General features: G+C 65.3%; 2 protein-coding genes across 2 annotated transcripts in view; both read right to left on the reverse strand.

Annotated features, from left to right (window-relative positions):
* DIRAS1 (DIRAS family GTPase 1) overlaps positions 1-1,765 on the reverse strand; it is a 10,361-nt gene extending 8,596 nt beyond the window's left edge. Inside the window, exon 1 of the mRNA XM_059388582.1 lies at positions 1,580-1,765. The gene's annotated coding sequence lies outside the window, so the exon portion shown is untranslated. The remainder of the gene's footprint in view (positions 1-1,579) is intronic.
* Positions 1,766-3,943: 2,178 nt separating this feature from the next.
* Positions 3,944-12,034, reverse strand: SLC39A3 (solute carrier family 39 member 3). The gene is made up of 3 exons (XM_059388581.1): positions 11,930-12,034; positions 10,421-10,752; positions 3,944-7,837 (listed from the first exon to the last, which is right to left on the reverse strand). Exons 2-3 carry the CDS (start codon positions 10,628-10,630, stop codon positions 7,103-7,105), a joined length of 945 nt encoding a protein of 314 aa, XP_059244564.1. The 5' UTR covers positions 10,631-10,752; positions 11,930-12,034; the 3' UTR covers positions 3,944-7,102.
* Positions 12,035-12,850: the final 816 nt, after the last annotated feature.

Here is a 12,850-nt window from a genome sequence, read left to right on the forward strand (position 1 = left end):
CCCGTCCCCGCCCGTCCCCGCCCGCCGGGCGCCGCGCTCCGCCCCTCCCCGGGGACCCGCGCCCGGCCAAGGTCACCGCCGCGTCGACCCCCGCCCGGAGCACACGCGCTCTTGCCCGCGCCCCAGGGGTTCGCCAGGCCGGGGGCGGGGGACGGGGTGGGGTCTGACTGCCTCTTGGGGAGCCCCGCGCCCCAGGGTCACCCTGGGGAGCAAAGGGAAGGATCTGCTGGCGGAACTGCAGCTGAGGGCCCGGGCGCTGGTGGGGTCTGGGCCAGCCAGGGTCCCTCACCGGCGTGGGGGCTTTCCTGGGATGAAGACATGATCAATGGATAAAGAGACCAGAGCGCAGCGGTGGCCCCAGGGGCCTCGCAGGCAGTGGGAGTGCGCCTGGAGACCACTCCCCCATCCTAGGAGCTCAGCCTGGGCAAGGGTGGGAGAGGGGTGGCAGGAGAGAAGTGAGGAGGGCACTAGGAATGGGTTGGTGCCCCTAAGGCAGCCCACGCAGGGGGAGAGCACAGTTCTAAGTCTGGGCTAGCATCTGAAGGTGGGGGTGAACAATGGGGCAGGGGTGGTGCTGGGTTTGGGGCTTGGGGTAGGAAAATATCTATCTTCCCCCAATAGGAGTTGTCTCTGAGAATGGATGTTTGCCTTGGGAAGTGCCTGTTTGAAGTGTCTGCGTGCCCACGTTTAAGGCTACAAGATACCACCACTCCCTCCTGAAGGGCTGGAGGGAGGCAGAGGCTCATCTCGGAGGAGACTGGACTTTTGGCACATCAGTGGGATTAGGGGTGGGTGTAAGACGGACCCAGGCTCCCGAAAGCCTGTTGGAATAAGATGCTCCTTGATGGGGGTAGGCTGACACTAAGGTCCCACAAGAAGGGACTTTCTGGGGTCAGAGCAATCAGAGGATAAACGGTCTTTGTAGGTGGTAAGCTCCCCATCATGTGTGAGCAGATGGTCAGCCCTTAGTGTTTCGATTCTCATTGGCCCACCATCTCCATGTCTCTGACTGAGGTGGCTGCTTCCTGTTCCCTTGGAAACACAGGCACTGCCCCCAAGACCACCTGCCTCCCACGGAGCTGGGCCCTGAGCTTAGCCCTGCTTCCGGGGCTTGGTGGTCGCCATTTCTCCCGGACCCAGCCCTGCACTTCACCCACAGGCCCCTCCCACCTAGACAGCCCCGCCTGCCTCCTTCTAGGTCTCCCAGGATCGCCCCTCCTGCTCTCCTTCCCCCCAGCATCCAGTGCCCAGCCTCCACCACTGGCCTCCTGAGCTCTAATGCTGCCTTGGCTCCCTTTGCCCCCGGGTCAAATCCAGCTTCTCACTTGAGCTCTCCTCCTGGTCCCTGCAGGCTGCTTGGAACTATTCCCTGGGCACACGTCTCTCCTGCTCTGTCCTGTCACTGGCCCCATGGGGGCGCCTCAGAGGGCCGTCTGGCCCCAGCCCCTCATCTTGGGGTGCCCTCAACCAGACACAGAGGCAGCTCAATCCATACATAATAACTTCTGGTCTGGGTTGCCATGTCCCAGCCAAGTGCCCTTCTGAGTCTCAGTTTCCCCATCTGTGAATGTCTCCTCACCTTTCGGGTTGCAGGGAGCAATCAGGGGGACGTCCATCTTCGAGGGGCTGCCAGGCACACAGGTGCCCTGAGGCGACAGCCCCACTCCCTCCCATTCCAGCGGCCAGCCTGCCTTGGTCCGAGTGACCGGACTGCACTTGGGCCGGGCCCCCAGCCTCTGGCCAGCTCTCCGGCTCCTCCGGGCGCCTGCCCAGGCCAGGCCAGGCTGACTCATGCGTAGGAGCGTGGGCACAGGCGGCAGCTCCACTCTGCAGCTGCTATTTATAGCTCCTGGGCCAGGCTCTTGGCCTTGTGAGCCAGAGGAGGACAGGCCTGAGTCCCCTCTGTGCTCTGTCCGGGGGCCCAAGCCCCCACTCGAGCACCCCAAACTAGGATAGCAGGCGACCCTTGCCTATAGCTCATTGGGGCTGGAACTCAGGTCCATGGGGCTCTGAAGCCACCACCCAGCCTTCTACCTATCCCTGGCCAACTGTCCCTGTCCTGCAGAAATCACCTCCACTACAAGGGACAACCATTTGTGGGCAGAGTCCCAACTCTTCACCTGGCCTGGCAGCCTATGGGACTTCTCCCTGCCCCAAAGCTCTAGCCTTGCTTACCCCCAAAGCCCGCACACACACACTCCCGGCAGTGCTGCTGGACCTGAGTTCCAGCCCCAATGAGCTATAGGAAGATGGCTGGGTTGCATTCTCTGCTCGCTCTCCGTGCTCCCGGGATTAATGTGACCATTCGGGCAAAGCAGAGGCCGAGTGTCACGGTCTCTAGATGTGGTCCACTTTGTTTTCAAGTTTGGCTCCAACATTTGGAAATAAGAAAATCACTTGTCCAAACCCAGTTTGCCTTGGAAAATGAATAGGCTGGCATTCCCAAGCCTGAATTTTGCCTGCCGGCCTCTGCAGGAGCTGGCCCCCAGCCCTGGGGGAAAGACGTGGGCCCTTCGTTGAAGCCACCTGCGGAGCCAGATGGAGGCAGCCTGGAGCTTGTCCCAAAGCACGAGGTGCGGCTGTTACCACGGCCTCTCGAGCAGGAGCCCACCAAAGTCTTCACTGCGGGTCGGAGAAAGCCCTGTGACCCTTGGCCGTCTTCACAGAACGTCAGGGCGGCTGTGAACAGTCGGGGGAGAAAAGGACTTGCAGAAAGACTCACGGCCTTTGCACCAGCTGCCCCCACCCCTGCCCCACCAGAAAGGCTCTTTCCCCATCTTCGTGGGACTCGGGTGGTCCCAGGGATTTCCTCCCTGACCATGTTTCGAAAAATCGTTTGCATTTTCCCTGGCTGTCCCTTCGCTCTGCCTCTTCTGTCTTTGGGGCACTACTGGCGGCTGACGCCGCATTTCACGGTGACAGGTCGTCTCGCCCCCGTTACCAGGCGAACTGCCATGCATCTTAGGGCAGTGGGCCTCACCCTTGGGTGACTCCGGGACGCTTGTCAGCAAACACTTGTGGGGGCCACGACTGGGGTGCTCCTGGCATCCCGTGGGCGGGGTCCAGAGATGCCGCTCACCTCCCCCAACCCCCTCCCCCCCGGCACTGTGCCCGGGACAGTCTGGTGTCGGTGGTGCTGGCTGGAGAGACCTGGAGCCGGGCAGTGGATCTCAAACGTGTCCGCAGACCAGCAGCATCAGCACCGCTTGGGGGCTGGGTGGCCATGCAGATCCCGCAGCCCCGCCCCCAGCCAGAATGCGGCTCCCAGCCTGCTCCTGGAGAGACAGCCCCAAACGTCTATGGTGCTGAGATGGAGACCCTGTTCTAGCTTGTCAGCCGAGAAGTGGGCCTGACCGTGCTCAGATCGAGGCCCAGCTGGTCCCTGCAGGGAGGGGCCTGACAACTGTGGTGGCTGTTTACCTCGGTCTAAAGGCAGTCCGTGGGCCAGGCCTGCCCCGTACCAAGGAAGCAGGGGCTTGGAAGTGCCCACCTGCCCAGCAGGTTCTCCCCAGCCAGGCTGGGCACACAGCAATGGCCTCAGGCCTCCATCGGAGCACAGCAGCCAGCCAGGCCTGTGCTCCTGCCTTGGGAGCCACAGAGGCCTTCAGGGCGGCACGGAGCGCATCCTGATGACCCAGGGAGCAGCTCCAGCTCTGGGAAGGTCAGATGGGCCAGTCACTGGCTTTTCCCCGGAGGGTGGGCACAGGCTGGGACAAGTGGGATGCCGCCTCTTTTCCTGGCAGGCCCAGAGCTGGTGGCCAGAGCAGGTCTGAGCCCACTGTGGGCTGGGAGACACCATCCCCCTCCCCTGCCGGCTGCGGGGCGGGGGGGGGGGGGGTGGCTGGAGATGCAGGCAGGCGGGGAACCAGCGCACCACCTCCCCGCCCCACGCTAATAACTTGTGCACCAGAGACGCAAACAGCAGACAACAGAAACCCCGACACACTGTTATTAAGGTTGATTCAATCCACGAGGCCTGGGTGCCGCCTCATAATTTCCCCCTTTGTCTCCAGATCGAGGAGGGGAATATGGCTGACTCCATCCAGCTGTTGCCCGTGCCCTGAGCCCCCACGCAGAGCAGACCTGGGAGGGCTGAGGCCTGGGCCAGCGACCTCCTGGTGGAGGAAGACACGCTGGTGGCCTTGGCTGGTGACGGGAGACAGTCCCGGGGTAACTCTCCTCCTGGCAGAGCTCTCAATGGTGTCCCCAGCCCAGGCACCCCTCCTCCTGCCCGCCCAGGACCCCCAGTGGGGGAGGGGAGAAGCTAGACCAAGTGGATGGGTGCGGCTGGCCTTGACCCCACCACGTCCATGCTGGCGGAGCTGCTGCTCGGTGTTCTGTGTGGAGGGCTTGGCTTGGAGCGCTCGCTGGGCGCCCTCGCTTCTGGCTGCAGCTCTGGCCCTTGCCGAGCACCACCGGCTGTCGATCAGCAGGCGTCCGCCCCCTCCTCTGTCTCCGACACGCATATAGGATCTCAGCACCAACCGGCCTCTGCATGGAACCCACTGTCCCTTCCCATGAATCAGAGCAGTGACACCCCAGTGTGACCACCACGGCCACCCTCAGACACCACCTGGAGCGCCCTAGGGGATCCCCCCTACTGGGAACCGTGAAGTGAGCAGAAGACCCCCAAAAGACAGGGACCTCTGCAGCAGCAGGCCACATGGCATTTCCTCAGTGTCACCAGGTTGCACACGGATGGCCTTCTGAGACTCCTGTCCAGTTTTGTGCAGGGGCTGGTCTGGGGCAGTGGTGATCAGCCTCAGCCGTAGCCACAGGAGAGCTGCTCCTGCCTGGGTGGCGGGGGTGGGCAAGGGGGCGGGGACAGAGCCAGCAAAGGCCTCAGAAGAGCCTTGTCTAGGCCGGACCTAGCCACCAGAGCCCAGGAAACCTCGGGAGTGGGCGCTGCTCCTCCGGGCTTCAGCTGGAGGGCAAAAGAGCCACTCTTCTTAGCTCAGGGCAGAGATGGTCTGATCTGCACGCAATGTAGGGAAAACTGACCAGAACCCAGACACTTTCACCCCAACTGTTGGCCAACTGCGGCAGCTTCTGGAAGCAGGTCCCAGGGCTGACCCTTGCTCCGCTGGCCACAGAAGACAGGAGGGGTAGCCAGGAGGGGTCTGGGGGGGCTGCTGCGGCAGCCTGCATCTTCTCCAACACAGCCCCCTCAAACCTCTCAGGGTCCCAGCGTCCTCCGGGGGCCTGGAAACAGCTTGCTGGAGCCGGTGGGACCCTAGGGAGAGCACGTCAGCCGGGAGCAGCCACGGCCCAGCAGAGAGAATCTGAGGTGGTGAGGTCTGAGGGGCCCGCAGAGGGAACCCCGGGTCTTCCTATGACCCAAGGCTCCTTGCTGGTGTGGTGCTGCCCTTCCCGGGCCCACTGGTCAGGGAGTGTGCTCAGCGTGAGGGGGACAGGGCCTTGGAGACATCAGTGGGGGTGACAGGAGGTGGTCCGGCTGGGGTGTCCCCAGGGCCAGATCCCCAGGCTGCTGATGGCTGGCAACAGGGGAGGGACCCTGTGGTGTGTGGGCTTTTGGAAGCCACAGGGAGTTTGGAGCAGGGGTCCCGGAAGCAGAGACGACCCTGGCCCAGATGAAGGCAGGCTCACAACCTGGTGGCCCCACGGTGACCTGCCCAGTCGGGGAAGAGGCTGAGTGGGTAGAAACTTCCACCTCCTGGGTGGAGGGAGGTGGGGGGGGGGCAGGCCAAGGCTGACACCACTGGCTTTAGGACACAATGGAAAGGATAATGTCCCCACACCCATGCAGGTCACCTTCCCAGCACGGGGACAGGGTCAGGCCATGTGGGGTTTGGAGATGGGTCCCCAGGACAAGCCAGACAGAAGTTTCCGGCAACAGGCCTGAGAGTTCTGCAGCGACAGGCCCTCAGACACACATCCCCGCTCTCCTGGCCTCTTGTAGCAGAACTGGACAAGGCCGGGGTGCTGGCAAAGGTTGGTTGCTTGTGCTGGGAGGGGCTGAGCACTAGCAGCAGCCCCCAGGGGTGCCCACAGGGCTGGAGCCGGTGACCAGAAGCCCCACCAAGCCCAGGGCCCGCATCAGAAGGGGCCTGTGCTTGGGGAACCCTGCAGGCCTGGAGCGAGGCAGAGGAAGGGACTCAGGGCACTGGGAAGGCGTGTGCACCCTCGTGCCTGCCGCCATACAGCCGAGCGTCCCTGACGGAGCTCGAGAGGCTGCGGCTGCCACAGCCCAGCCCAGGCCACCAGCCCACATTCCCCCTGGAGCACTCCTGATGGCAAAATCCCCCGGGAAAGGCTCTCAGCACAGCCTCCCATCCCTGGAGGCCCGCGTGGGGGTTGCTGAGACAACAGGCGAGTTGAACAGGTTACCAGGGAGCGCGTGCGCAGGGTTGGGGCCAGCGCCACATGCGCCCTGTGCTCCCGCGCCCCTGAGGCAGCTTCTGGCATCGCCAGTGTGTCTGCGGTGGGGGGTACAGGACGGGTCGGTGATTCACAGCTTGGCCCCTGCCCCACGGCCCTGGGGATGGCGGGCTGAGAACCAATGGCCCAGCTGCCCCTGGACCCAGCCTGCACATCTCTCGGGTCCCCCAAGTGTGTGCGGGGGGCACCGTGGAAGAGGGAAGTGCTGAGGTGCCTGGCAGCCCACCCCTCGTCCCCCTGGAGGCACTGGCTCTTGGCAAGAGTTAGAGCTCCCCGTGTGACCCTGTGTGACGCTGTGTGACGCTCCGCGGCAGAGTCAGCTGGAAGAGGAGGCCAGGAGTCTCCAGCCTCTGGACGGGCTTGGTGGCCCAGAGCAGCCGGGGTCCTGTCCTGTCCACAGGCAGGAGTGGGGGGGAGGGCAGGGTCCCAGCCCAAGCCCAGCGGGCTGCGCGGCCCCGCCCCCTGTGGGCGGCCTCGGCTCTCCATGCCGGGGCATGACGGGCATGACACAAAGCCACACAGCTTTGTGAAATAATTTTAAGAGAAGTATTTTTAAACGTAGTTGCTGTGCTCCAGGCTGAGGGTGCTGGATCCAGGGCGCGGCCCCTCTGGGCACAGGTAGCCGCTGGGGGCCTGTGCTCCCCTGCTTGGGGGGAGGGGGGCGGGAGGGGCACCTGCGTCCGGCGGGCGGGCGACGGGCCGTTCACCACTTGAGGAAGACCATGCCGGCCAGGACGGCGTAGCCCAGCACCAGGAAGAGGACTTTGAGCAGACGGTCGCTCTTCTCCTCCAGTTCCTTCGCCAGGATCTCGAAGAAGGTGACAAAGAGGAAGGTGCCGCCCGCCAGGCCCTGCAGCAGCACCGAGGCCACGCTGCTGGGCACCCCCCGGGCACTCTCGATGCCCAGGCCAATGCCGATGCCCAAGGGGATCATGGCGCTGACGGTGACGGCCAGCTTGGCTGCGTCCCTCAGGGCCATGGCGCTCCTGGCCATGCTGATGCCCAGGGCTACGGCCACCAGCGTCTCGTGGATGGCCACCCCCACGAACAGGCTCACCACCTTCTCCCCGTCCTCCTGCAGGCCCAGGGCCAGGCCCTCGAAGATGGAGTGCGCGGACAGCGCGAACACCAGGCTCAGGAGCCGCAGCGGGCTGGAGCGCGACAGCTCCTGGACGCTCAGCCCGTGCGCGTGCGGGTGCGGCTCCGCATAGAGCGCGTGGCCCCGCGCGCCCCCCATGAAGGGGCTCTCGTACTCCGAGTCACTGCCGGCGTCTGAGCCGGCGTTGAAGGTCTCTAGGTCGATGAAGGACGGCTTCTCCTTGCGGAAGGTCAAGATGAGCTGCTCCAGGAAGACGGTCACGAAGAAACCCAGCATCGCGATGGTCTCGGCCAGCGGGTAGTCAGTGCTGATGTGCCCGAGACTCAGGACTTTCTGCAGCTGGAGCGGAAGATACACAAGAGGGGGGCGGAGGGAGAGACGGGTTCAGAGCGGGCAGCCTGGCCTCCGGCCGCCAACGCAACAGGGTGTGGGAGCTACCACTGTTCACTTAGCACAGCACAGAAACGTCCACTTCACACAAGAAGCTAAAAAAATAGGAGAAGGTGGGCTCACCCTTGCTGGGTTCAGGAAAAAAAACACCAAAAATTCCATTACAGAGAGCACTTGGGGGTTAAGTCAGCCAAATATGATGAATCACGCTGTATCGGGCTGAACTGCGGTCCCTAAAGGCCCGCCCACTCGGAAGCTCACAATGTGACCTGACTTGGAAGAAAGGTCTCCGCAGACGTAATGCAAGTGCAACGGGCTGAACGGGGTCCCCACCAAACAGTCCTACATTCCAAGGTCTGAACGTCTGGAAATGCAGAACCAGCCCTCCGTAGAGGGAGCGTCCTTGAAAAGGCGAGTCAGCGGACTAGGGTTGCTAGGATGGGCCGCGGCCCACTGGGACCGGAGTCCTCGCAGGGAGCAGCACGTGAAGAGGTGGCAAGGAGACAGGCCTCAGAGGGACCCAGGCCTGCCGGCACCTGCCTCCCGGACCTGTGGCCTCCACAGGGACAGACGGCAAATGTCTGAGGTGTTTTGCTGTGGCGGCCCCCGGGGAAATCCTACCTAAGCTAAGGGTCTGGAGACGAGACAGAGCATCCTGACTTAGGATGGGCTCTTACCCCAGTAACGGTGTCCTTATGAGACAAAAAGGAGGGGACACAGAGAGACACTCAGGAGACGGGCAGCTGGCCCAGAGGCAGAGACTGGGGTCATGTACCTGTAAGTCAAGGGACGCCAAGGACCGCCAAGAACCCTCCAGAAGCAGGGAGATGGCGCGGGACACGCTCTGCCTCACTGTGCCATCGCCCAGCCTCTGCAGCCCTGAGGCCTGTGTGGGGTCTGCTGCCACAGGACAGCGGGCGGGCTGCTTTCTAGGTCTTCCTGCGTGAATACGACTCCGCACATGCCCCCAGCCAGGGAGAACCTGCCAGCCAGTGCTGTCCAGAAGTGCAATCTGATACCGAAGCCCCCGGCCACATGCGGCCCAGGGGGACCTTACACACGGCTGCGTGGCCCAGGACCGGCATGTGGACTTATGTCTCATTTACTTCACTGAAGCTCAACCAGACAGGCAAGGCGAGGCGCTGCCGCTCGGTACGGTGCAGCGCTGGGTGCCGTCCGGCAAGGCAGCAGGTGGGCTCCTCTGGGCTGGGCTCATTTTCCCTGCACTCCTAACGGTGCGTGCACACCCCCAGGGGGCTGCAGAACGGGCCAGCAGCGGTCTGGACGGCTCCTCCAGCGTACTCACAGCTGGCTGACGCTCACGCTTTGGGTCCTGGGTTTCGGGGCACAGTCAACCCCGCACGGGAACCCCGGCTGCAGAAGGCTGTGATTTGTAGACAGACCACTTCATTTGCTAGGCATCTCTGGGAGGCCTGCCGGTGCTCCGCCTGGGAACCCCCGAGAAACACTAACAGCCCCCGCCCCTGGAGGAACAGTCAGATCACATCACCAGATCGAGAGAGACAAGGCAGACACGCAGAGGCCACAGCTTTTGATGCTGCCATCTGCAGGGTGACCAAGCCAGCAGCTGTAGCTGAGCCTGGCCGGGCGCCGGAGGGGAGGGGGCAGACCCACCCAGGCTCAGGTGTGGGCAGCGGTGCAGCCTGGAGTGGTTTGGAGAGGACCATGGGAGGCCACACGCACTGGAGGGGCTGGGGAGGAGCAAGGCCATGGCAGCAGCCGCGGCCTGAGGCAGGCGTGTGATGACAGGTGACGGCGTGAGGACGCAGCAAAGTGGGGTCGGGGGCAGTAGGGCTGGATGTGGCCCTGGAGTGCAGACGGCCTGAGGGAGGACTCTGAGATCTCACCCCCAGGGATGCCGACTGCATGAGCTCCCACGCTGGGTCGTGAAGGAACGCAGGGTGGGTGGCGGACACAACAGAAACATGTCAGAAGTGCAGGCACCTGCTGACGGAGCAAGTGGCTGTCGGGGGGCCCACGTGGAAGGGGCTGAGGGCAGCCCTCAGCCACGGAGAAACAAGGCCCCCATCTGACGAGCGGGAAGGAACTGACTTTGCCCACCACCACATGAGCTTGGACCCTGAGATGCGCCCCGCGCCCCTGGAGACCTGGAATGCCGCCTGGCGGGGGTCTGGAGTGGGGGGCCCAGCCAAGCGCTGTCCAGCCCCGACCCGGAGAAACCGCAGCGTAACCAACACGTGCCGCATTAAGCTGCGAAATTTGTTATTGCTGGTTAAGCCGCAGCAGCTGCCGGAGGAGAGGCCCGGACTGGCAGCTACGGGGCAAGATGGGGGCCACCCAGCCGGGAAGCCCAGGTCTCGCTCCAGCCCCGTCTACCAGGTAAGGCCCAGGGAAGGGAAGCAACCGACTCGTGGTCACACAGTAAATCCATTTCCGGTCGCTCCTGCACGGTCACGGCTATCGCCAAGCTCGGTGGCCTCATTGAAAACGCATCAGAGACCCTGGGTCATAAGGTGCCACGGGCTGCAGCGGCCCCCAGGGAGCCCTTACCTTCTCCCTCACGGCCGGCAAGAGAGCATTGAAGCACGTGGCCAGAAAGACCCCACCTCCAAAGGTGTTGCAGAGCGAGAGGATCTTTTTGGAGCGATGGGCCTTCTCAAAATCCGTCTGGATGATCTTCACGGGGAGCAGGGAGCCCAGCAGCATGAACAAGAACACGCCCACCATGCAGAGGATTTTGGCCACCAACAGCTTCGTCATGCTGGCGGCCGGGGCTGCTCCGGTCACCGCGGGGCCACACCATGTGTGGGCGCACACTCCTGTCCCACGGCGTGCTACCGGGCCCCACCACGTAGCCGCGGGCTCATGCCTCCGTCCAGCCACTGTGAACGCCGAGGGCAACCACGTCAGCCGCTGGATTATCCGAGCAGCTCTAGCGACCAAGCCCATCACCGCCCCCCGCCCCCCACACTTCACTCGGTCCAGCCTGGCCCAGCTGGCGGCCTCCTGCGGAACATTCCCCACAGCCGTGCTGTCCGGTACGCAGTCACGAGTCCTGCGTGTCTGCTTAAATCAACTACAATTACGCTCAAGGCAAAATCCAGCTTCTCCGTCACGCTTCAAGTGCCCGGCGGCCGCACAGGTGCAGGAGGACCGCACCGGCCGGCAGGGACAGAGAGCCCTTCCAGTGTTGCGGAATGTTCTACTGGGCGGTGCCGCCCCACTGGTTCCCCACTGCCCTGCCACGCCTGTGTCGAAGGCTCTGCACCACCGGCCCCTGCTTCGGCCCACCCCGGCCCCAGCCTCCGCGGTCCTGGACTATGCCCAGCCCGTTCCTGCCTCAGGGCCTTTGCACAGGTTGTTTTCGCCGCCTGGAATACGTCCTTCCCCCGACCTCCTGATGAGGTCTTGTCTTTTAGGGTCACTGCCTCCAGGACCCCTTGAAGGGCCTCCCCCGACCTCTGTCCTAAGCCGTCGGCCTCGTACCCACCGGGCGGCCTGGGCGGAGCAGAGGCCCAGGGGTGCGCTGACGCCTGTGTCCTCGGGGAGCCGCGGCGGGGCGGATTTCCCCCTGGACCCGGCTCGGCTGTCCTGCGCCCCGGACCCCGCTCTCGCCCCCACGGCCCCCTCGGCGGGGTCTCCAGGTCCCCGCGCGGGCGCCTCCCGCCCCCGGCCTGGCCCGGGCCCCCGCGTCACCCCGCGCTCGAGGCCGCGAGCTCCGCGGGGCACCGGCGTCCGGGCCGCCCCGGCCGCGCGCCGCTGCCGCCGCCGACCCCCGCCGGTGCCCCGAAGCCCGGCCGCAGCGGGCCGCGCGCGCGCGCTCGCGCCGCACCTCGTGGGCGCCTCCTGTGTGCACCGGGGCACGCGACGCCCGCGGACCGCGGACCGCGCCCAGCCGGCCCCGCCCGACAGGGAGCCTCGCGCTCCGCCCGGGGGCCCGGAGCCCGGTCAGCGCAGACCGAGCCGGGAGCCGGCGCCGGGCCTCGGGAACGGGCGGCCGAGCCCGCCGGACCCCCCGCCCCGCCCCGGCGCCCAGCCCCGGGCCGCGCCCGCACGCACCTCCGCCGGGCCTCGCCCGCCGCCGCCGCCGCCGCCGCCGCTCAACCGCCGCGCGGTCTCGACCCCACAGCCACGGTCCCGTTCCTCCCCGGCTCCGCGCGCGGCTGCCCACGCCCCGCCCACGCCCCTGCCCATTGGCTGCCCCGAGCGACACGGGCCTAGCGCGCCGTGCCATGGGCTGCTGCGGCCGCCACTCATCCCGAGACCCCACCCCTCCTACCGGCACGGGAAAGTAGTTTCCTCCTGCTGAGCGGTAGGTACGGCCAGCAGGTGGCTCCGGTGGGAAACTCAGACCGTGGGGGAAAGGTTCCGAGAGCACTTGGCCTCCAGAGCTGTCCAGGAGCGCCTGGTGCTGAATGCCGGCCGCAGGGAGGCTGGGCCGGGGGCGAGGCCGCTCCCCCGGGAGTCGGTCCCTCCAGGGCGTCCCCGCCAGCGCCGGTCGCAGACCCATCGGCTCGGCAGCCCTGCCTACGGCCTGTCGCTCCTGAGCGAGCCGGTAGAGAGCTCCCTTTCCGCCCGTCCGGGGCTCACACGCTCGGACCAGCCGCAGGAGAGGAGGGCACGGAGCGGGGGGTCCGGCCCGGGGCTCTGGGATCGCAGGACCCACAAGGGCGCCCGAGGTGCTGCGTGAGGGCTGCCGCTTCAAGGGAGTGCTCCCACAGGCCTCGTCGGGACGGAGGGGAGAGGTCGGTCCGGCGGGCACGTGGGGCCAGACCTGCCACATGCAGGGGCCGGGCCGGTGTGTGCAGCGAGTCCGAGCGGCCAGGGCAGGGACCCCCGCAGGCGCGGCTGGACGTAAGAGGCGGTGGGTGGCCAAAGGCTTTGGAGGGAAATAAGGAGCAATCGCAGAGTTTTGATCCGAGGTGTGACCGATCGGCCGTGTTGCACGCACCATCTGGTGACTGTGAACGCGGCCAAGGC

Source organism: Mustela nigripes, chromosome 2, assembly GCF_022355385.1.
Source record: "Mustela nigripes isolate SB6536 chromosome 2, MUSNIG.SB6536, whole genome shotgun sequence".
Lineage (NCBI taxonomy): Eukaryota > Metazoa > Chordata > Mammalia > Carnivora > Mustelidae > Mustela > Mustela nigripes.